The sequence below is a fragment of the Catharus ustulatus genome, chromosome 1, assembly GCF_009819885.2.
Source record: "Catharus ustulatus isolate bCatUst1 chromosome 1, bCatUst1.pri.v2, whole genome shotgun sequence".
Taxonomy (NCBI): domain Eukaryota; kingdom Metazoa; phylum Chordata; class Aves; order Passeriformes; family Turdidae; genus Catharus; species Catharus ustulatus.
Genome location: NC_046221.1, coordinates 125,205,781 through 125,230,691, shown reverse-complemented (window position 1 = coordinate 125,230,691; position 24,911 = coordinate 125,205,781). Strand labels below are relative to the sequence as shown.

The following is a 24,911-nucleotide window of genomic DNA, read 5'->3' as shown; positions in this document are numbered from 1 at the left end:
ACAGCTGTGCCCAGGGCTCACTTCACCCAAAAGTGCCTTGTCAGACACAGGGGTGAAGAACTCTGCATGCTGCAGAGGCCTTTGCATGTCTCTTCTGCTTTATGGTCCAGTGAGCACCATTCTCCCCAAAAAAAGGAGCATCAGACAAATAGATTGTGTGCTACTTCTTGCTGTTTCACTGCTATGCAAAACATGACGGCGCAGTAGGGAAATATCAGTCTAAAATAAAGCAGAATCAAATGCTAGGCAGGTGAGTCTGCAGGACAGGAGGTCTGATGTGGTGAAACACCTGGCTGGGACTGGGGGCTGCCACCCCCATATGCCACCTTTGGGCAAGCTCTGAGGCTCTGTACTACTCCAGATGGCTTATTAATTAAAGGCTGTTAAATACAATGTCTCTTTTAGTAGGGACCCCAGCCTGATGGCTAAGAAGAGGCGCATCATTCACACTGCTTCCATTTCATCCTGAATTGTCCCCCTTTGTTCTAAACTTCTGGGGTTTTCTGGGCCTTCATCTCACTAAATTAAATATTCAACTCCTTTTCTTCCTTCTAAATACTTTAGTTTTTATATTAGTGATTTGTGTGCCCCATATATTTAAATAAGAGTTCTACCATTGACATTTTAAATACCACCTAACTTCAGGTTAGGGTTGAGAGAGTCGAAGAGCCTACAGCTCCAGTCCTTTTCTGGACTGGAAAAGGCATGTCGAATTGATCATGGCAGTACCCCAAAAATTGCTGCTTCTATGTCTTTCTAATCTGGGCCACCTGATTTGTTCTGAGGATTTCACACAGGATTCTTCTCTGTGCCAATCAGGTTTGGTGGGAGCAAGAGGCATTTTGGTCACAAGGTTGGCAGAAGGGAATCTTTAAAAACCGATGGATGTTTTCCCCTGGACAAGTTAGAAGAGGTGGTATTACAATGGCAGGACAAAATGCCTGAGAAACCAAGGGCAGAGAAGTGTAATCTGAGCCTGAGGACACTACCTTTAATTGACACAGGCAGGGAAGAAAATGTGCCAAACAGAATAGGGAAACTGGAAGCTCTGCTCCCTTTGTGTGCACAGGGCTCATTTATGTTGGACAGCTCACTGATAATGGAAACAGAGACATCTACTGATGGTAGCTCCCAGACCCAAAAACAAACTACTGACATTTTTAGTGGACACTGGGGCTCAGATATCAGCCCTGAACAAACAAGATGCCACCGTATGAGGAGCTGTCCCATCCAAAGGGCCCTTGCTTGTAGTGAATGTGTTAGGGGTGTCACAACCAGTAACTACCACTGCAGCTAGTCTTATTTTACTGGGAGAAGAAACTACTCTAACTGCTGCCACGGCAACAGGGGGAATTCCCTTTAAGTTTGCTGGGGTTGGATAGTTTGAAAGGGAGAACTTGGTATGACAATCTGGGGTGCCAGTGCTCCTTTGGAACCCCCAACCACCAAGTTAGGCTGTTGCAGATGGCCCCAAATCTTATTGAAGACGTGTTTTGTATGGTGCCATTGCAGCGAGGGGACCAACATCAGTTTGCCTTTGTGTATGGGGGCAACCAGAGACCTTCACAGGGCTTCCTCAGGGGTGCAAGCATTCACACACCTTAGCTCACCATGTGCTGGCAAAGAATGGGAAAAGATCTCAATGGAAGAGGGAGTGAAAGTTTACCAGTTCATTGATGATATACTCACAGGAGGCAATCATAAGGAGAAGATTGGGACTATGTAGAATAACATCATTACTCACCTCGAAGGTTTAGGGTTTAGCTGCTCACTTGTGAATCATCTCTAGAGTTAATGCTGAGATTTGAAAAATTTCTAATTGTGTCTATTTGACGTCTGCATTTTTTGTAGAGTTTCTTATCAGGGGTCTCATCTGAGAAATCTGATTTGTTTCAATTTTTGTGTGTGCAAGTCTGATATTGCAACTTTTCTGACTGGGTAACTTACAGAAGTAAAATTATTCTGCTGATGTCAATGTTTGAGTTTAAATATTTTCTGTATAAGGTCTGTGGTATTCCCTCAAATAGTGATGTGTCTGTGATTGACTCTTCTGGCAACCCTGTTTACTACAGGACCTGTAAAGTGAGAGCAAAAGGGGGAAGAAAGGCGGGCAAGGTGTATCTGAGGTGTTTTTTTTTTCATGCATCAGTAGGAATTATTTTATATATTAGTCTAGCCTAAATTCACTACAGTTTATTTAAATAAAGTGGTATGCAAAATAATTATGCATATTTTAGTGAGTAGCTCTACCACAAGGATGGTTTTGAAATGGTGGGGAGAAATTAGAAACTTTTTTTGGTGGGGGGAAAAGAATTAGAAATGACCGTAAGTGGGATGGACTGTCATCATGCAGTCTTTTTCTGTCAGATCAGTGCCCTAGTCAGTCTCTAGTTCTGGGGAATGCCAACATAAAAATTGACATGAAATGTGTCTGAAAAATGCATCTTCTCCCAGATGTTATAAATTATGACAACAGGCTTGTGTCTGGTATTGCCAGAGGCGATGCTTTTGGCTGCACAGTCAACAACTTCTGTCTTTGGTGAAAAAATGATAAAGTTAACTTATTTTTGTAATTACTATTTCACATTTTTCTGACCGTGTGCTGGAGTCAACCCAATGCAGCTTTCTGTACAGCTTCATCTGGAAAATATATTGCACATCCACATCCTCTTCCATACTCATGCTGGTATTTTTAATGCACAGCTAAAGATCAGGTATTCACAGAAGAGTTCCCAGCAGAGGCCAGCTCCTGGAAAAAATCTGTGCCAGCTCCTGTGGTGTGTTCACTCACTGAGAGGACACTCCCTGGCTGCTCATACTAAACCTAAATGGTGTCTGTAATGGAAGAGGCAGAAATGTGACAACTTTTCACCAGAGCTGAGGGAGTATGGGCAGTGCAGCAGGCAGGGAGTGAGTCACCGTCTAATTGGACAGCTGTGAAGTCTGGGTTGGTGGACCATGCTCACACCATTTACTTTTTTCCTTCTATCCTGAATTCTTTCCACTTGCAGTCCTGAGTCACCTTCCCTAGGCTGGGTTCCTGTGGTCCTGTGCGTCCACCTCTGGCTGGGCTGTGGTTCAGCAGGGGCTCTCCAAAGCCAGGGTTGTGTTTGAGGTAAGTTCAGTGACTTTGTTGACAACTCCATTGGCTTTATTCTCTACCAGAGCTGTAAATCCCTATCAAGAATCTCTGTCTTGGCACTCTTATTTGATGGGAGGGAGGTGACGCTAACGTCAATGTGTCTGGGATGTGCTTGAGGTCAGATGTGTAAAGGTATATCTGATTTCTAACTGCTGACAGTGCCAGGGCTTTTCTCTGCACATCTGATAACAAAAGGGTTCTATCACCTGTACAATACTAGAGCTGCTCACAAATACACCTTCAGGCTGTGGAGAAAAAAATTAATGTTCTTTGCTATCATGTTCTTTGCTACCTTTTTCCAGTAACATATACCCTCCTTTACTTGCCACTAAATGCTTCCCAAAAACTCTTAAGTCTCTGACACCCTTATGTAACCACATGCTACTTGTTTATTTTGTTGTTTGCTTTTTTAAGAATAGAACATACTTTTAAATCAATGAAATAAATATCTACTACAATACAAAAAATCTCCACGGCCATTCTTGGAATACAAGGAAATTAAATATGCTTCTTGTAAATAGCTCATTCTCTTGTAGATCAAAATTATAAATAAATAAATATGAAAAGCATAAATACACATGTCAAGACAAAGCAATTATTAAGAAGTAATATTAATCATCTCCATTTCCATCTTCATACTGCTCAAAGCTATTAATTAACAAATTAAATACTGCTACAATGCAACTTCCTCAACAAGCAAAACTTTTGCTGCCCTGGAGTGTTTGAGTTCTTTACGGGTCATGTTAACTACAAGAGCAGGTATGACAAATGTTCACTCTTAATTACACCTAATTCAGTAAATGGAGTTTCCCAATGTCTGTCCATCATCCTTATTTTTCCTTTGTTTAGGAAATGAGACCAAAAGAGAGAAGCAGTGATTGGCCTACTCTTCGAATGTATGTACTGCTATGCAAGGGAGCAGTCCCACTGAATTTACTAGGCATACCTATGTGTGTAAAAATATATGTAAGGGTTTCTGGCAGGAGTTCTATGGGCTGAGGAGGAGGCCGAAGTGTTGTTAGTTATACTGGTAAAAAGTGTTTCAGGAAACTCTTGACCATGGCTCCAGCTTGGTTCAGTCATAGAGTACCTGATGTTTGGCAGGGCTCAGGTTATTGCACAGGATCAGTGTGCCAGGCTCTAATTTAAAAGTGGGACCTCTGTGAGAAACCTGTTCAGGTGTGCAGCCTTCAGTGGGTGTCAGCATTGTGCTCTCCTGCTGGAGCAGAGAACACAGGGTTGATACAGGGTCATCCACTGCCAGCATGTGGTTCACAAGATGCTGTGTTCTCCCTCTTTCCCAGGAGCAAGAAATAAAAGCAGAGCAGATGATCCCTGTCTTGGGCTGCTGGGCCAGAGAAGGACTTTCATCCTTGGTAATGAGGAGAAAGAGTCTGTGTGGTTTTGAGGTGCACAGTTTTCCTCTGACCAGTTGAGCACCTCTGAAGGAGAAGCCTGTAACTGAAGCAGTGATGGACAGCTGAACAGGAGGGCTGACAGAGGTATTTCATGAAGGTATAGTGCCTCTCTCTCCTTGGAAAACTCTGGATGAACTTGGCTCTAGCAGCATGAAGAGCCACAGTGCCTTTTCAAGTAAGAACTTCCACCCTGATCCTACTACCAGTTCCACCATGTGCAGTCCTAAATAGGCTTTCCTTCTTGCCTTCCTTGCAGCCATCAGGACCATATGCTCTGTAAAGCTAATGGCCTGTTCCACTTGTTTCCCCACTTCATGAACTTTTGTTGCTCAGGCTGTCAAGCTGCAAACCTTTTCTGTGTACTGCTCCATCCTGCTCAACCCAAAGCCAGAAGACTTGGCTGTCTTTCTCTCCCGTCCAGGTGGTCCCTTGGTACTCCTGACCAGGGCCAGCTGCCCCTCACTACCATGGCATTGTCTGTGATGGCATCTCAGTGCATTTCACTGCACTGTCAGATGAGAGCTCCTTCCTTCTGCTGCTGTCAGAGTAATAAAGTAACCTTTATTTTTAATTTACGCTTTGGTGCACTGGCAGTTAGATTAGAGGTCATCATTACAATAAACAACAGGAGATACGCCTCCTCCAGCTTCATATTTAAAGTTCTGTATTTAGGGAAACCAGTGTTTTTTATAATACCTAGGAGACCACTCACAGAAGGCAAGTACTGTTCATGAATAATATAATATTGACCATAGCAGTGGTGAAAACATTTTTTGTAAAACCGTTTTGTACTTTTTTGGGATAAAAACTAAAGAGGACCTGACCAGCAATTTCTAAATTAAAAAAAAAAGAGAAAATTTTTAAAGCAAATTCCTTTAAATCCATCTATTCATAAGCACAGTTCTCTTACATGCAAATATCTTATACTTAGTTACCTAGTTGCACCATTTACATACTTTCCTTCCTCCCAGTATTTTGCGCACTTAATGTAATATCCTTTCCACATGGGTAGAGGGTAAATTGCTGACTACCATTTCACTTACAAGCAGGTTCTAGGGCAGAGGGTGTCCCTTGAGGTTGCCCTGTTGCTCATCTGGCAGGACACCTTAAAACACAAATCACTTGTCACATTGCAAAATTTGGTAAGTATGTTTGCAAACTTGCTCAGTTCTGGCCCACTGTTTTAGAATTTTTGCATCCTTTTCTCCTGCCTTGAAACATTAAAACTGAAGGAAAAGAGATGTTTAGGATTTATCATTCAGCCAAGCATATCTCAAGATGGGGTTTTTATCTCATGATATGAGAGGGGAAAGACGACAAGCAGTGTGCACAACAAGTAGATCCCTGGCATTTAATGGCACTCTGTAATCAATCTGTTGCCTTGCAGGAATACACAAACCTCTTCATAGGCTTCTCTTGTTGCAAGTCCAAGCTCATTTAGACAAGGTGTAGAAAATGATGAATGGGTCAGCAGTAGTCTCAGCATTGAGTCAAAATGTAAATCTAGTGGGATAGTTGGGATTTTAATGTAATGCAACAAGGGAAGGCCATTGAATTGCATCATATTCACCATTTTTACCTTTGTTAGACTTTCACTGTTCTGAAGCAATGGCATCAAGTAATAAAAAAGATATCATTTTCCTGGATGAGCTGTGCTGTCTGCTCTCTCGTTGATCCTAAAGCACCTTGTCCTGCTGAAGGACCTTCTGCCTTTCCAAGGGATGCTGAGCCTTTTCAGTCCGCCTCAAAGGCACTGTTTGTTGCCCCCAGGTACTCTGACTTCTTCTTGTGCTTCATCCACATCTTCCTCAGGAGGCTGGGTGTCCCGCACAGGTTGCCTCCTGTCAGTGGTAGGGAAGCTTCTGCTCCTGGCGGCAGGGCCAGGTCATACTCTGTTGTCTTCCTCCAGCGTTGCCTGTGGCTAACAAATAAAACACAAGGTGTGTACAGAGTGTTTCTCCCTGGCCCTTCTTCCCTGCTGATGGCAACCAGCCACTCAGAACCAAGAGCTGCCTGGCTGAAAAGGTGTGCCTGTTCCTGGGATGGGCAAGTCTGGAATGAGCAGGGGCTCTGTGGGTCAGGGGGCTGGGGTGCTGCACTGCCACCACTCAGCTTGGCGCCCTTGCTCCTCCTCTGTCAGGGGGACACTCACACAAGGGGACAAGCTGCAAGTGGGACTGCTCTAGGTGCATCCTCTCTAGCAATTGCCACCCAACAAGGAGTGGGGGGATTGCCCAAGGAGAGAGCTGGGCCTTTCCACCAAAGCCCAGGGACCACTGGCAGTGATGAGCTCCCCTGGCTGAGGGGAACTTATATCTCTGTAAGTATGGAGTGTGAGGACACTGTGACAATGAGATAGTTACTGTCCCTCAGGTGGCAACTCAAATCCCACCCAGATCCAAGTCTTGGTTAACTGCCTGGGGATGACTGCATTTGTACTATGGTCAAGCTGTTCTTTAATTGGGTATTAAGACATAATTTTTTTTCTTCAATTAATTACATTTTCTAATTACATTTTAGGGCAAATATGACAGACTTCTTAGGGGGAAAATACTTCTATTTTGAATTACAATGATTTTTTATCTGGTGATAAAGTAGAGCTGTAATGGGCTCTGAGTTAGCTGTATAAATAGCCATGGCTGATAGTAACATCAGCATAACCTTTTCCAATCTCTCCCTGCCTTTGAGGCAAGTCTGGAGGGTGGGAAGGGACTTACTCTTCCATAGAAGTGCGGTCGCGTGTGGGCGAGCCTGTGACAGCCAGGGCTTTCACTGTGATATGGGCAACTGGAGAGGGAGGAATCTGTGGGAGGACAAAGCACATCATTAGGAAATGCCACCGATGAGTGGGGACACTGGTTCATCTGAGGAAAGAGGCTGTTTTAAGAAAACCAATAAACACTATAAATCTCTTAACAAGAGAAAGCAGGTTAAGGATTTGGCTGCCGAACTCTCACCCACACAGTTACCAGCTGCTCACGTGAATATTCTCACTGAGCTCAGCACACAGCCTGTATGAGTGAGAGTTACACCTCCCATCAAAGAAGGGACACTTGAAGAACTTTTATTCCCTAGTTTTTATGTTTAGCTTCCTGAGGCAGTGAGGCTTTGTGCAGAGTGAGCATCCTGCCTCTTGCAGCTCCCCACCTCTACAGCTTCCTGGGAAGCAGATATCTCAGCCATCACACTTCCTTGAGCATTCAGAGATGTTTCCCTGTTTTTTTGGGTGCTGCTCTGTGGTGTGAGGGCACCCTGGTTATGCTCCAGTTCTGCCACGGCCCCACAAGTGCCCAATCATCCATTTCCTCCTTGTCTTATTTGATCATAAATTGCCCGCCAGATCTGAGTCACGTTTTCCCATAAACAGGTCTCCGAGAACAGCATATCCTCCAAGATGGTAAGTTAAAGTGCAAGTTCCCCAGAAATGGAAAAAAAAAAAAAAAAGTGAGGTGATCTCATTATTTCAGGCAATAAGCACACTTACTGGTTTTACTAGCAATTCTGAAAAAAATCGTTCATAGTATTGTCACTACCACAACTGATCTTAAGCTTTCTAGGGCTATTTTTTCTATTTTTCCTGGGACTAATCTGAGACTGGGTACATTTAGGTGTGTTTTTCAAGTATCCTAGGACTTAGACATGTTTGAAATCACTTTTGTAAGCATCCTTTGAAATTTATCTGTGTTAATTATTGGTAGGTTCAATGAGATTCATTACACTGAAAAACATTAGTTTTAACCATCCTTAAGTATTATATTATCATTTTTCTTCAGTGTAGCCCAGCAAGCATGTAGCCCAGCAAGCATGCTTCAGCCATCCAAAAGAACCCCATAAACCACAGAATTTAAACAGCATGGTCTGATGTTGGCCAGAAATTATTCAAAATATTTTTTCTCTTTGAAAAAAGCTAGTTTATATTAAATGTAGGGACTTTGAAAATTAGGGGGGCATGGTAAGACAAAGAAGGGAGGGAAAACATTTTAGTAAAGGTGAGTAATTTTTAACCAAAATTTTTTTTTTTTACTGTCTATTAGAGAACACATATTGGGGGTTTGTTTGATAATTTTCCCATCAACTCTTTATTTATATTTCTGACTTTGGAGATTATTGTGTCAGGTTGGCATTCCAGAGAAAACATATTATTTGATGCTTGTTCCACATGAGAAATTTTTTTTTTCCCAATTTGTGAAAGAGAGGTTAATTTCTCCCAGTTCTTGCAGGTGGCTGAGCATCCGGAACAGGAGCCTGCCTGTTTCTGTCTCACCACTCTTCCTGGCCTCTGAGGGGCACTTCTCTCTCCTATGCCAGTCTCTGCTCCCAGCTAAGGGATCATCTGGAATAAATTATGTTTTAAACTTTAACAAAGGCTGTGAAATCTGCAGGTGCTGCAACAGACTGACATGCTGTTGCTGTGGCACATGCTGATGGGTGCAAGGTTTTAAGATGCATTGGTAGCTGCTCTTGCTCTATTTGCTTACCAAAGATTTTCTGTCCAACAGATGATTATAGGACTTGGATGACTCTTGCTCAGTAATTCCTGCTGCAAAGCACAAGAAACATGATATTAGATGCAATTATCTCATTGGCACAGCTTGTATGAAAAACCTCCTTCCTTGCAGTAAAACTCCGATATGGACAGAGGCCAGATACAGGTTATTGTCCCACCAGATTTGATTATAGACAAAAGAGCAGAGTGATCATCTACTGTGATGTCAAAATAACTGCTAAGTCATTCTGGAAAGTCTATCAGCTTGCTCCTAGACTTTTCAAATGAGATGATGAGCTGCCCTTAACACACCAAGCTAAGTGGGAGCCCTTTCCCCCCGGCAAACACTCACAAATCTCTACAGGCAAAGAGCCCAAATGCTGCTCCTCAGCTCCCACTGCAGGTTTGTACTGCCTAGGAGGTCATTCTCTCCTTTCTATATTGCTCTGGAGAGTTATTTTAACCTGGGCAGAGATGTGTGCTATGTCTAGCCCATCACAGGGAGGGATTTCCACTTTTCTGCCTGTGGCTGAGTGGTATCTCTCTGATGTCCTCAGCTCTGAAGGCTACCCTTCACTTTCAAGTAATTTCTCATTTGATAACTTATCCATGGATAAATGCTCACTGACATTCTTGCTCACTGTGCCAAGGAAATAAATGAGTGAGGGATGCTAGATTTTTTCATGAGGCCAAATCCTCCTCTTTGGCTGTGGGAATGTGGAGCTCTCTACTGCTGTAACCGGTGGAATATAAATAATGACAGCAAATATGGAAATCGCCATAGAGTGCTGTCTCCAGCATGACTTAGCAATTGGAACTGTCTCCTCCTTCTGGGGGCAATATTTGACTTTGATAAATATCCTAACCAGCTTCCCACTTCCCGCTCCACCCCGCTCCAGTAATTCCATTAGGTACCTTACTGTATCCCTCACGTCAAAGTTAATGCAATTACCTCCTCTCATCTTGCATATTAGGTACTAACAGTATTCAGCAAGTGGATCATCAGTACTTCAGCTAATGCCCATATTTTTTCTTTTTATTTGGTTTTCTTTTCTCCTACTTTGTCTGATTTTTCCTTTCAGCCTGTCCCTCTTATTAGATACAGAAAATGTTCTTGCAAACTTTAAGCAAAATAGCTAAACAAAACAAAGTCCTCATGGCTTCAGGTTTGTAGTTGCTGTCCTCAGGGCAGTGGTGGCTGGATGCCGCGTGAATTCCACTTCCAGAAGTGCCTTCTCACATGCTGAAATGGACTGTCCTGCTTTGCTATTTGTGAAACATTTCAGATGGTAGCAATAAACACACTAATGGCCTCATCCGTGTTCTTTTGTTTGTGTTTTTGTTCTTATTTAAACTAAGAAATTAAGTTCTGCCAACTAATTTCTCTTTCTCCTCCTATCAGACCGGTTTCCCCTTTTTCTGCTCTTCTTTTTAGATTCCTACAGATTTCCTCTTGTTTGCACCTATCTGCCATCTTTACCTCTCATCTCCCCTAACAGCAGAGACCAGCAGTCCCTCCTCTCTGCCTCTCTGCCATCCTTTACCCTGCACCCAGTCCCAGCCACTCCTCCTCTCCCTGCTCCAGTCCTGAAGTCCCGGTTCTTTTCTCAGCCATGTCTTGGCTCTGGTCCTGAGATCATTTGAGATCTTTTCCTATGGTTCCAGGCTCAGTTTCTTCCTTTCCAGTTTCCTAGGCCCTGTTCTTGTCTGGTTTGTGTTCTTAATGGGATTGCTTATGTGCAGTGTGGTTGCAGATCGGTGATGTGAGGAACATGCACCTTCATGGATCTGCTTTAGAGATTTTAACATCCTTTTAACATCCAAATGTCCAATTTCTCTTGGAAAAACATGCCACTTGGGATTTCTTTAAGGGCATATGACTTGACTGCATCTGAGTGATTTTTCAAAGGAGAGCAAAAGATGTGTTTTTGATTAAAAAGGCCATCCCATGTGAAACTGCACAGCCCTGCTCCGGCTTCAATCTTCCAAACATAACATGCCAGTGTTGGAGGAGCTGAATGGCCACTCTGTTTGTGTTTACTCATCTCCTTGGTTTTGTACTGGCAAGCTCTATTTTTCCTTCACGGTTTCTCACAAATATGCTGAACAAGCTTTGGTTGCCAAAAAATCAGGTCTGTGGCTGACATCCAGAATCTGAAAATCCATCCCAAATGATTATATTCTGGCTAATTTTAAGCAACTGAACAGGGATCTTATATAATAAGATGACTCAGGCAAACTCAGTAATTTACTATTTATCATCTCTAAAATATTGTCAGGGAGTGTTTATGGCTCTGAATAAAGTGAGTTTATGAATAAATTGAGCAATGCCACGGTCATTACCTCATTAATTCCACCGGATATTTTAAGTGTGGAATTATCATCCAGGTACATAACAAAGCGCCTGCTTCGCTGCAAGACTGGAAGAGTGCAATTATCTAAAGATGTTCTACAGCTACATAAATGATAATATATGTAAATAAAGAATAATAAATAATAAAATAATAAAAATAAGTATTAATAATAGCGAAGATAATAAATAAATAAATAAAAAATAATAAAACTAATAAATAATAAAAAAAATAGTTCTGGACTCACCGTGCTGGGCAGGGCCCTTAGCAGGGCAGGCTCCCCGCTGCCCGCCCTGCAGGCAGCCCCCTCCCCGTGCCTCCTCCTCGCCCCTCGCCTGGTACAGCACATGCAGGAGCTCGCCCTGGTGGGGCCGCCGGTCCGATATGGCTACCACCTACAGGGGAGAGGCAAACTGTCGGAACCCAGAAACCTGGGAGTACTGAGCTTTCTGTGCTTTCTGACACTGACCCCCTGGAGAATGGTGCTTTTGATCTGAAGCCTTGGAGAAGGCTTCCAAATTTGAGTAACAGAGTCACAGGTATGTGATTTCACCTGGTGAAAAGTTTTGAACCTGAGGTTTTCAGAACATAGTAATAGGTATGGGACAAGATGGAAGTTTTTGGGTGTTGTCTCTATAGTCTTCCTCTTCCTTCTTCATGATTTCAGGTAGTAGTTTTTGGTTGGATAGTTAGTGCTGCACTGCAGGTCACAGAGGTTTGGTTATTGGGTCAAAAGCATAAATAATATAGCTGTTAGTTCTTTATTGGATTGTTTAAAACACCTTGTAACTAGCTAGATTCACTCTCCATTTTGCTCACTTTTAGCTGGTAGCTAGAAGTATTGCAGAACTCTCTGTACTTTAGATAAGATTTAATAAACAACCAAGTCCAAACACGAGGGATTCATCTCCTTCGTGTTCTTAATCCTGACTCTCAGTGAAGACAGAAAAAACTGAAGACAAGCCACTAATTAGGTGGTGCAGTTAACCCCATTTACAGCAAAGCACCCTGTTACACCTGGCCCTGGGGATTAGGTGGTCTGTCCAGGTCATGGGGGAGCTGAAAGGCTGCTTGTTCTTCCTACTGCTTTGCTGTCATCCAAAGGGGATTTTGTCAGGTGGGCACTGTGGGATTTGTGGGATTTTGTTTGGCTCCAGCTTCTGTGCTGGGTATAGAAGTATGGGAAAATCCTGCTGGGTCTTTCTGGGACCCAGCTGCTCAGTTGCACCTTTTTATATTCTTCTCAGGTGACTGAAATGTTCTATTTTCTAAGCTCTAGTGAATAGGATATGCCTCTGAGACAGCTCAGATTTATTTTCCTATTGCATCACATCTTGGACAATCATTCAAACTTATGCAATGTGAATTACAAATGCTGTTTCCTTATGGTCTCTCTTGTCCTTTGAAGTTACTTACATATTGCGCCTGATAAATGATTACAGAGAATATGAGGCAGAGAGGAATAGTGCTCCTAGAGATTAATTTTCACAAAATTAGCTTACACAGACAAAACTCACTGAGCATCAGCCCCCCTGGTATCTCCAACAGTCCCTGAAAACAAGCATGAACAAATTTAAGTTTTTTTCCAATCAATTATGACTAAGCCATGGCACTCACCATACTGCCACAGGCAACTGGGGAGGTCAGACCTAATGTGAGTTTGGAAAAACAGGGATACACCTCAAAGAAGTGGATTCATCAGGACTGGTATATCCAGGATGGTCTGGAAAGAGTTTTCTCAAGAAGATCAAAGTTCCGACAGCAGGGACAGAATGTTTCATACTTTGTTGGTGTTTTTTTAATTCTTCCCTAAGGACTTGCTGTCATACAGAGAAACCACTTAAACAGGGTGAAAATCCAAACCAGCAAGGAAACAAGACATGTGGCAACTATTCAGACTATTTCCTATTAGACCTACTTACGTTGGGAGATCATGAGAAAAGCAGCTAGTTGCATCTAACTGATGACTGGTAGCTGCTGTCTCTGTGTTTTAGATATAAATTTAGTTATTTTGTCTCAAGACTAAGGCAAACAACTGGCCAGCCTACTAGTGGCATAGAAAAAGCCTTAATTCTGTCTATTGCTCTGCCTTCTAACACACACTCAAGATAAAAACAAGACCCTATTCAAGCATGTACCCTCAAGTTGTCCATTTCCTCTAATTAAGTTTTAATTCAGTTTGCCATTAATCCACAATATTCTGTGTATATGATCTTTTACACAGGCATAACTACATGTGCAAACCCACGTTTTCCAAAACAGGAAAGAAGAAAAATCCTAGCCTAACCGCTTTTAATTCTTTTGTCTCCATGTACCCTTAGGAGTCTGGACAAGACCTAAATCCTACTGGCTGGTAGGATGAGGAGAAGAAACTGCCCAACAATATTCAAAAATACTTCTGGAAAAGGCAGGTAAGGCAACCAAAGCCTAACCCAAGGTTGAATAGGGGTTTTCCCCTATTTCTGCAGATTTTGACACACAGCCCAACATGCTCCATGTACTGTAAACTGTTTAAAGACATGCCCAGTGTTCAGTTAAAGGGACTACTGTGTCCTTGAAGACAAGCACGTGCTAAAGGAGGCTGCAGCTGGCTCCCAGCTCTACTGAACACAAGTTTGGAGCTGCCAACAGAGCCGAGCCTCAGCATTGCTCCGATGTTTCACAATGAGGGTGATGCTTGTGGTTCTGAGAGGCCTCCTGTTGCTGCTTAAGCTGTTGGCATTGGCTCCATCCCTGCTGCCCCTGGAGCAGTTCCAGCAGCTCCCCATCCCTCTGCAGCAGCTCCTTGCAGGCTTCAGGCTCTTGTGTCTACACACGCCCTGACCACACAAACCTCACAAGCTGCTCACCAGGGCATCACCCCCTTCACCACGGTGACACCAGTGGAGAAACCTGTCTTCAGGACTAATATAATGAGACTGTGGCTGGCAGGGGTCTCCAATGACACCCCTTGGAGTCTGCCTCGCTCTTCCAGCTTTCAAGGAATGCCACAAAGCTCAGCTTTCCCCACCATCTCTGGAAAAATGTCCAGTGCTCTTGGTCACGCTCGGTCTTTGCTGGTGTGTGACAGAAAATGTCATCAACCCTCTGCTACTGAGACACCTGAGGTCACTTATTTTGCATTGTCATGGAAAGAGCATTTTTGGTAAGTAGGATGCTGGCTGCAGTCACCTCTAATCCTGAAAGTGGCTTATTTGATCAGTGCAAACCACCATGGACTTGAAACTTAACATTCTGCCTATGTGTTGCACAGGATGAAATACAGTTTGGGGAAAAGAAGAGGATTTAATCTTGATGAATAACAAGAATTATTTAGGTATAATGTCTGTGTTTTCAAGGTTCCTTGCTACATATGTTGACAGAAATGCCAAAATGCCTTCAAGGGGCAGAACCTGTATAAATAAGTTATAGCGCCATTTTCAATTACAGCTGAAAACAACAGTGCAATCTCTACAACATATTTTCAGTGAACAACTTTGCAGCATTTGGTTGTAGCACACTTTGGAAGTTCCTTATCTCCTAATTCAAGATTTCACAGTGACTTTGGCTACATCACCCTTTACTGTAACATGTAAAGACTTATCTAGGTCAGGAAACTAAACCTGCTGTAGCTTGGTTTTGATCTAAATTGGAGCTGACATTTCTCTAGAGTACCTAGGGTAAGGCAGAAGGATCAACTGGGAGTCACTTTTCTTTTCTAGACATACCAGGAAATTTAAATCTGTGCAAATGGCAGAGTCAGCCAAACTATGCAGAATTAGCAAGCTGCTCTCTAAAAACCTACTGTTTTCAGAATTTGTAAATCCTTTGACCAGTCCAGTTTGTTTGCAGGATACCAACTCTGAAATCAGAGCTCAGCAAACTCTCTTTTTATGGACTTTGCCATGCACATGAGAGCACTGAGGCCTGGCATACCCACTTTTGGAATTAGCTGTATTAGGAGGGAAGGGGCACAGAGAACCATCCTGATCCTGCACTTAAAATCCCACTGCCAACCAACAACCATCCAGAAAAGGTGACAATTAAATATTTGGCTTTGGATAAAACTTTGAAAACTGGGGTCTGAACAACAATGTGCTTGTTAGTGGAGAAAATTCCAGATTTGTAGAGTTAAGTTATTTTGATGGCCTAATGCTGAGCTGATTTTTAATGTGGCAGCTCTAGCATGCACAGGGGTATTTCCTTCTTTCTTGCAAAGTAGACAGGTACTGGTGTCCAGACAGTTCCTTTACCCAAGGGATTTGGGGGCTAGAAGAAGACGAGAAGGGAAGGATCTACTATCACTGGAAATAACTATTAACACGGCAATAGGAACTGCAAATATACATATTGGTGAAACACTCAGCTAAAAAAAAAGGGTACTTCCTCCTTTCTGGGATGAGTTCTTGTATGTGATGGAAGTTACCCCCCACAGTCAGTAATTTGAATGTTAAATCACTTAATGCTACACTGCTTTAGTATATCTGCTGTGAAAAAAAAAGGTCTGGCAGATGTCCACGTTGGTTGCTATTTTTGGCCTTGCTGAGGATTAAAGTTGTGCATCCACTGCAATCACCAGAGCAGAAGATTTTGTGTTAGCTGAGGCATTTCTACAGCTCTGGCTGCAGGTGCAGACGTAAAAGTGAAAAATAAACAATCATTCTGCGACTTTTCTGTGGGTCTAGAAATTGGCAATCACAGCTTCCTCACAGGCACGTCTATTCCAGTATGTGCCATTTACTTCAGTGCTTGCTTACGAGCTGTAAGCAGCTGCATTCCCTTGAAAAAGGAGAATGTCTAAGAGTTGGCTGTGCCAGTCACTTTGGTTTGAGAGCCTTCCTTGTTTTGGTAGCTGGAGCTGCAGACCATTCCTCAGGCTTGATGTTCCCACTGCTAATATGATGCTGCCTGCATCGTGACTAAGAGCCAATCAAGGGACATCCTTAATTGGGGTCGGGAAAGCCCCAAAAGAAAAAAACCCAATCCTCCTAAAATACAGCAACAAAACAGGGACTTTCTTGTCTTATTTTCTTAGGCCTTTATGAGTACAGGGCTGCCACAGCAGCTGATCCAATCCAAATTAAATATTAGATGCTTCCACTTAGTAGAAACAACTATCTACTGAGATTTGGAACAAGATAACAGACACATACTTTTCCTTGATTTTGATGTAAACCAGCTGAAATTTTTCAGCTGAATAGTTCTATGAGAAATACTGTTAAAAAAAGAAAAAAAAAAGAAGATAAATTATCTGAGCATTTTGTTTCATCACATCAGAATAGTTCTGTTTTGGTTTGGACTTTGCTGCTGCTTTCATATTGCATGGAAAACAAATTATACCAAAGGTTTAACAAATAAAAGTGGGGTATCTCAAAATGGCTTATTTTGAGTAACACTCCAGCAGTCTGACTCATCTTCCTTTGGAATAAAGAGTAATTTTGAAATCTCAGCCTGAGCTATGGGACAAAACCAACCAAACCAAGACTGTCACAATTTGGGAAAATATATACATGCACAGTTTCTACCCAAAAAATGTCATACATGTTACTGACTCTTCCTGGGGACCACTTCAGGTGTCCTGTGACATATTGGGCTTCTGTGATCAGCTTTAATCACCAAAAGAGAGGGTGGGAGTGAATGTGGTTTTTTTCCAGTGCACAGGTAAGTGTGGTAAGGAGGACCAACAGTGGGGAGATCAGGGAATCAGGAATACAAAGAAAAGGCTCTCTGAAAATGAGAATGGATCTGGGAAGCAGGGAAGGACATGGGAAAAGGGAAGGCCATGGAGGAAAATACTTCAGCAAAGTGCCAGAGAAGAGACAGGTCTGTGGTGAGAGGAAATGCTTTGGCAGAAGAGTGTCAAACTTGTAAGAAGTGCTTTGATATGCAGAAAAGACTGTCATTCCTTGCAAATCGGCTAAAAGGATGTGGAAGGGGTTGTGAACGGTCAAGTGGATTTAAGGAGGGAAAACTGTCTCTGAAGACAAGAAACCTCACCCATGTGTGAAAGCACCTGAACTTGCAAGACATTTACTCAGAGCATGACAAATGTTGTTATTTTAATTTGGGGGGACTTTAATCTGCAGGGATGGGGTAAAGCTTCCTCTGTGTCCTCTGCATCAAGGCTGAGGTGAGGGGCAGGCAAGCACTGCTGGGACCAGGGGACAAACATCCTCCCTGGGTCTCTGAGCGCCAACTTTAAGGGTCAAAGTTACAGTCCATTGCTGGTGCTTTTCTCCCAAATTCCCTAGGATACTGGCTACTTGATTAACAGGATTATTATTATTACTTGATTAACACTGATATGGTTTGCTTACTTTTCATTCCTGCATGTCTCTCTGGACTTACTGTGAAGGCTTTATGGACAATAATTAAGCCTGTGATTCCCTCAGATGGCCAATGTTAATAAGCCACTATGTTTATTTTTACTACCTCTGCATGGCAAGACTTTTTTTTTTTTGTTTCAAAGCACTTCTGTAAATAAACTGCAGATTTACAGAAACTCCCTCTTCTGCTTCCCACCCCACTCCCTGCATCAGATACGGATGTACTTCTTTACCCTGGAAGATCTGCTTCCCATTTACCCACAGCACTTTTAAGAGTATGAGTGACCAACTAGAATGTTAAAAAAAAAAATAAAATAGGGAGAGGAAAAGAGATTTTTCTTACACTCTTTGTTATGATGTGCTGCGTAGCTTTGGCTCGTCTTCGGGCAGGACTACATGCTGCAAAAAGAAGAACAGGAACATGGTCAGGATGCTGTGGAGGTGGACACGTGCCTCAAAACTCCTCTGTAACAATTCACTGGGGGCATGGTGGGAAGACGGGGAAGAAGAAAGGGTTTAGGGAAGATTCCATCTGAAAAAATCCAAAAGGAAGTCCCTTTAGATGTAATCTCAGAGTCCATGCTCTAGCTATACAATACAGAAATCCATGGCCACAGGGCCACAGCCTATCCTGAGTTTCTGCACCTCTCCCATAGGCTTCCAGGAGGAACACTCCTTCTCCTTTCTCAGTTTTCTCAGTATTTCTGTAGGAAATGACTTGTGTATACATTAACTTGGAGACTGTTATGATTTTGTTTAGTTAGGAACTTTATCAATAAGCTCAAACTCCCTCATGACATTATTTCACTTTTAATGCATGATGTCCAAAGCACAACATTTGCACTAAGCCAAATCTTTCCATTGTCAATCCTCAAAATGACCTCTTAAATTCTTTAGCTTGGGAAATTTTGCTTAAAGTCTGTTTCTCTCTTTTATTTCTTAGGCCCACGAAGACACCAAGATCATAGAACCACTAGCCAATAGACACACAGGATGCCAGGGCCATAAGCCAAACTTTTGTCTGGACTGAAGTCGTTGGTTTTGGGTGATGGTTTCATTGGACTAAGTGAAGACTCTTTAAATTTTTACTGAGTCAGACTTGAAACTGGCCTAAAAGACTGTGATACTCCCAGCTCTCTCTCTCATCATATCTTACCCTGCCTTGTGTTCAGGCTACTGAAGCCACAGGATTTCGCCGCCAGTGACAGAAACAGGCTTGCAGAAAGCTGCCAAATGTGGAGAATTGGCTCCAATTCTAAAGGCTGACCCTGGGGGAAGGCATGTGAATGGGGGTTTCCTATTCAGGCTCTGTGTATAATCCAAAGGCTTTGAAGAGCCAGGAAGGTTTGTTACAGGATGATGAGTGACTCCTAGTCCCCAGGTGAGTTTTCCTTTACATTGTTGGCATACATTTAACTTGCACTGCTTATTGCTGCTGTATATTACTGTTTGCAGTATTTTTTTGAGTATTTTTTAAAGACTTTTGGAGCTGTGGAAGCAGCTGAAGGTCATCCAAGGATGCTTGTTACTGCAGCCAGACTCCTCTCCTCAGACGTCAGGAATAACAAGTGACTGGGCTTTCCAGGGCTCTGAACAAGCAGAGCTGGCAGTGACACCAAAGTCACTTTTCCTAGACAGCCTGTGTGTGTCTAACAGCCATCCCTCCACACCCCAGTGAGGATATAAGCACTGAGCATTAGGAGCCCACTGGAGAGGAAATTCTGGCCTGTCCTGTAGTGAAACAGGACAGGAAAATGGGAGGATCCCTGTGAGCAGCCCATGGCAGCACAGGGCACTTCCACACTGAGCTCGTCACAAGTAAGTTATCTGCCTGCCTAGAGTGTGCTAAGCTGTCAGCATGATTACAGTCTGTTCTGCACGGTGTGATATCCTCAGGGATCTTTACTGCCTTCTCCTGCAGGTCACATTTTATATTTTAAATCATAGTGAGTGTGGGATGAAAGCCAGACAAACATAATGAAGGTGGTTTGATTTTTTAAAAATATGCTGTAAGTTGTTTTTGAAGCTGCTTCTATCACCTTTACTTCTGGAATTTCACTGTGTGAGGGCTGAACTAATTGCTCATAAGGAAACACTCAAGTGCAGAAAAATTTAGTGATACAACGAATTATCTTCTTGTCTCTCTGGTATTTTAGGTATTTTACCACACAGTGTAAGAAGTGCAGTTTTTTAGAGACTTTTACCAAAAGCAACTGCTCTTGTGCTGTTATAGCTGCTATCCAGGCTAGTGCAAAACGAACAACACTTAAATGTGCCTAACAGTAATAAATTTGCCTACTTTCAGAGTACATATGACCCACAGTCCCTCATCCCCCTGTTGTCTGCCAGAACAAGTGGCAAAAGGCTCACAGGGGCTGAAAAAAGGCAAGGCATGAAAGGGAAGTCACAGCACCAGCAAACATGCAATTACTTGAATAGGCATTGAAAGAGGGGTGAATCACAGAGGTAGCCAGAAGTGACCCACTTGCGTGGGAATACAATGGCAGCAATGCAAACACTGTCCCTGAAAACACGGATTTCTGCAGAGAGCTGGCAAAGGAAGAGAAGAACCAGTTCTTGCAGATGATGTACGTGGATTTGCCTGCAAAAGGATGTTTGTATGTACAGCCCAGATTTCGGGCAACAAATACAATTACAGTGATGGTTCACTTTGTCATTTCCACTTATATTCCAAAATTAAGCAGCTGAGAGCTCATGCTCGCAGCTTGCAAGTAAAGATCTGATCTGGCCCCACAATTTGTTTTCCCTGCTTTTCCCTGCTTTCTTGTTGCTGAAATATGCAGCCATTGAGTTTAAACTAATTTGTTCAATCAAATGCAGGCTGGGCTTTGTCCGGCTCTTACTCTTCATTAGAAGCAATTAATGTTAATCATGCATTCATTTCCAGGGCATGGCTTTGGAAATGTTCCACTTATTGAGCCAGCAGACTTAAATTCAACATTCATGCACTTCACCCACTTCTAACTGCTCGCAGAACTTCATTCTCTTTTCTATTACACAGAAAAACCACACAGTTGCAAGCTGTCACTTTAGCAGTTACCTCATAGGTACAGCAACACCGATTCCAGATCTCCCAATTTTGCCAGAGCAGAGATTTTACAGAGCCACAATATTGAAGCACCTGCATGGATTAGGTCGAGAAAGCAGCAGCGAGTGCTGGGCTGCAGGCAGAGCACGGCACAGCAGAGCAGATGAGCTGCTCTCTTCAAATATTTCCCCGCTGCTACACATCCCATCCCTCTAAAAGACAGCACCGTAGCAGTTGTTAGATTTTGATGTACTCACATTTGGAAGAAATCACAGTGGTGAAAACTTCTAAATTTTCATCGCTGCAGCTGTAAATCTGGTGCATTTTCCACCTCTCCCTACTGACTGCCTTTCAGCTTCATGCAACTGCTCTGAACTTCTGGTAAATAGGTTTCACTAATCCAATCTGGCTCTGTGATCATTGTCCAGATCTACAAAGGACAGACTGATGCTGTGATCTCATCTCATTCCATATTCTTCATTGCAACATTTTCTGCTCCCATCTGCCTTTCTATGAATAATATTAACACAAAGATTTAATTTAGCCCTTACTTAAGCATCTACTGAGATAGGAGCATTTTATTTTACATTTCCTTTTACCAGTGTGGAGAATCCTCTGCAATAAATAGCTAAAAATTAAAGTCTAATATATTGGCAAATGTTTACAGAAGTACTGCAAAGAAATAAGTTGGGTTAAGTGTGTACTTTAACACATTTACCATAAAAATTTGCTCCTTACATATAATGAGGAGATGATTCTAAATGTATCAAGAAAAACATTTTGTGCTTTACCTTTTCATTCCATAAACAAATACTGGAATCCTGGGTTTTTCAAAGTAAAATTTCAAAAGCATATGTCCAAGAAAGAAAGATGTGCATACATCTCCATGCCCCCTACACGTCTGTGGTTGCAAGGAGAGGAAAAGTGGTTCAGTCATAGATGGGATCCTGACCTGATGGCTCTGGGGCCTAATCCCATATTTAGGCACTTCAATAGAGGGTCTTCTTGCCAAAGCTTTAAATTTCTTAATACTCCCATCAGAATTTGCTCCTTTCCACCCCTATGAATATCAGCCCCCTCAACTTCTGGTGACTTAATGCTGCCATGGACACCCAAAACAGAAAATTTTGGCTTGCAGACTCCAGCAACTGATATAGTTGGAGCACTTTCAAGTGTGAATAATGATATTAAATTATATCAGTCTAATGAATAGCCTTCATTACTACCACGTGTGTGTCTAATTAACTCAAAAACAAGTGTTGTCTTCTCCTATAGATGTCTGCCACCAACAGTCCCAGATGGAAAGTGCCAGTGAACACGGGCTGTCACTGTCATATTGATGAACGTTTCGTATTTGAAATAATAAATATTGGTCAAACAGCCATCCTGAGCCTGGAAGCATTTTGGTTGAGTGGAAGGTGTTGCTGTTCCAGGAAAGCAGTGAGCGAAGAGAAGCTGTTGTCACTTGTCACCTCCTGGGGCAGGCTCCTGCTGTCCAGGGGCAGCAAAGGTTTTGCAGGGCTGGGGGCATTGTCCCAGGAAACCGTGTCGTGCTCGAAGCAGGCAGTGGGACGGCAATATAATCACCCCAAAGTTCAATTAGTTTTTGATTTATTGCGCCACATGTTCTGCTTGTATGACTGATGTCATTAACATCAGGCTCGGCTGGCGCATTCATCTGTCCCTGCCCGGCTGCCTCTGAAGGCGCACGCACTCAACAGATGGGGAGCTGCACGGGTGCGAAGGCAATTGTTTACCCCCCTATTGTCCCTGTGTCAAGCAATCAACCCAAATCCATTACCCACCGAGAAAAAGATCAGCGCACCGTCCATTCAGCGCTGAATGGGGCAGAGGCGGTTATGCAGGAGGCTCTAAAAGCTTTCAAAAGGATGGAAAAAAAATAATGAAGACCAACACTGAATAGTCGATTAAAAAAAAAAAAAAAAGCTATAACAAATCTAACCCACCCTTTATTTCACCTTCATATTTAGAGTCCTATGAGAAGAGGGGCACTTTTGGACCTAAGTCATTGTTTTCCTAATTCTAGGTATGACCTAGAGATATTTTCAAATCATAGATGGGGTTTAACATTAGAGCAAGTATTGGGTTCCTCATCCTTTGGGTTGGTGGGATGTGGAAACTGAAGTGAGACTCTAAAGCTGGTCACCAGCTGGCATTCACTGTGTTACAAGGCAGGTAGGCTTTGGACACATCTTTACAAGGCACAGGATGCTCTGGGGACATATCACTGTACAGAGCTGATGAAAGGCACTCACATCACTTTCAGACAGAAAAATAGGGCTCAGGAGGGCAGATACAATATGTCTCTTCTGGGAATGAGTTCTCCCCTGTCCGTGAAAAGGAGTTGGCTTCTTAATTTTGTCCAGATCTTGCAGAGTAGTTGAGCCCTATGAATGCCCAGAGTTTTTGCATGAAATCTTAATGTGGCTTCAAGAGAAGAATTGCGCATATTGGGTTACTTTTTTCTACCTGTGTGGGAGATATTTTGGGCAAATGTCCAATGTTGGGTTTAGCCATGAAATTGGTGTAATTATATCTGCAGGAAGCGTACTGCAAAAGCTCTGCTGCATGCTTCCTGATTAAGAAGTGTAGACAGTAATTTTAGATTTGGAGGAGAAACTCTCCACAATGTCCAACCTAGGAATTGCAAAGCCATATCAGAAAATCTCACATGGTATCTCCTTCCAGCTCCCTACTCACCTAGCAAGACTCCAGTCTGTGGTGGGAGGAGAAAATCAAACAATTTTTGGCTCTATGATTTTGTTCCCCAAACGATGTAAAAGGTCTAGAAACCAGGCTCAAATTTTTCTTCTCTACTAAAGTGAGGAATAAGCTTTTAACTTAATTCACATGGTGCTACTGCAGCCATCAGAAGACCCTAAGAGATATTTTCCCTGAGTTATATCTTTGACCCAAGACTCCCAAATGAACATGCTGAATCCAAATGCCTCTCTGTGGGCTGTGATATAGCAGTTTTTACCAAATACCCACTCTCAGTGTTGGTAGTAAAGGATGAAAACATTTCTTGGTGCCAGAACAAGGTTACCAAAGGTGAACAGGGACAACTGAAAAGGAGGAGGAGGTGGAGAAGGAGAACTCCACACATGAGAACAGACACATGCTGTCTGACAAAACACCCATCTAACCTTATCTGCAGGTCTGGGACAGGAAAAGTGTTTGATTCTTGGGAATAGGGTAGAAAGGAGGGAAAGGCGGAGAAGAAGAAATGTTTGCTGAGGCCGAAATGAAAAAAAACCAAACTTGAAAACAGCAGAAGTCTCAGCAAACCTTGTACAAATGGCAGAAAAATCCCACAAACAGGTGAAATGTCCCTCTGGGGAGCTGGCAAGAGTGCTTTTTTCAACGCTTGTATCTGTTAGGACATATTTTAAAGAAACAAATGTAGCTGCTTGTGCTGTTTACCAAGTATGCCAGAGCTGGTAAACTTGAAAGGAATCAATTTAAAAAATATGGTTACAAAAACTGTAATTAAAACTTTGAGCTATTTAAGATAAGAATCAGAAGCCTCTAGACCTTATTTATATATCCTGGCCTCTGTGAACAATTGAATCCCTTTTCAGTGCAGTATTCTTCCAGTGAAGTTGCTGGGAAGCAGCCTGATACTCTCAACATGTGCAAGCGGTATTGCCAAGGGATTCCCTGGCCCAGGGAGGACAAAGCTCTTCCCAAGGCTCGTCTCTGGCTTCTCCCTGGATCTTGTACCTCTTGCATAAGAGGCAAACCTAATCTCTACTGAGCCACTTGAGCCTATTTCTCACTGTTAGCTGGGCAATATGATAAGGATAAACCCCAGGTATTTTTGGACTAGGATTGTGAACCAGGGAGATGTGCAGATACCCATTTAAAAATAAGATGGGATAAAACTGCACATGCATACTACAGGCATCTACTCTAAACCACTTCTGCATGATGCAATGCAAGCAGCATTTTTTTTTTTTTGTGAAAGGAAAATTGCTTTGTTTCGGTTTAGGGCCACAGAATTATAACTGCAAATAACTGAAAAGGAAAACCAACCAAAAAAGCAAACTATAAAGTGAGTTTCTCATACTCAATCTATTGTTTTTCTCTGAATGAAAGGGATAGGGAGGCAGATACACTATCAGTAACTTCTCCTCACA

At 42.6% G+C, this 24,911-nt stretch overlaps 1 protein-coding gene across 1 annotated transcript; it reads right to left on the bottom strand.

The window, feature by feature from the left end:
• Window positions 1-3,677: 3,677 nt before the first annotated feature.
• VXN (vexin) lies at window positions 3,678-21,120 on the bottom strand. The gene is made up of 6 exons (XM_033064350.1): window positions 21,009-21,120; window positions 18,046-18,101; window positions 11,645-11,792; window positions 9,039-9,100; window positions 7,278-7,363; window positions 3,678-6,481 (listed from the first exon to the last, which is right to left on the bottom strand). The coding sequence occupies exons 1-6, from the start codon at window positions 21,073-21,075 to the stop codon at window positions 6,295-6,297; spliced, it is 606 nt and encodes a 201-aa protein (XP_032920241.1). The 5' UTR covers window positions 21,076-21,120; the 3' UTR covers window positions 3,678-6,294.
• Window positions 21,121-24,911: the final 3,791 nt, after the last annotated feature.

What these genes read in the sequence shown, in the direction of transcription:
- VXN (XM_033064350.1), bottom strand. Translation starts at nt 21,075, where the DNA reads ATGCACCAGATTTACAGCTGCAGCGATGAAAATTTAGAAGTTTTCACC. An exon ending in CACTGTGATTTCTTCCAAAT is followed by an intron (nt 18,102 to 21,008) that starts GTGAGTACATCA and finishes TTCTTTTTGCAG; the next exon opens with CATGTAGTCCTGCCCGAAGA. An exon ending in GACCGCACTTCTATGGAAGA is followed by an intron (nt 6,482 to 7,277) that starts GTAAGTCCCTTC and finishes TTTATTTGTTAG; the next exon opens with CCACAGGCAACGCTGGAGGA.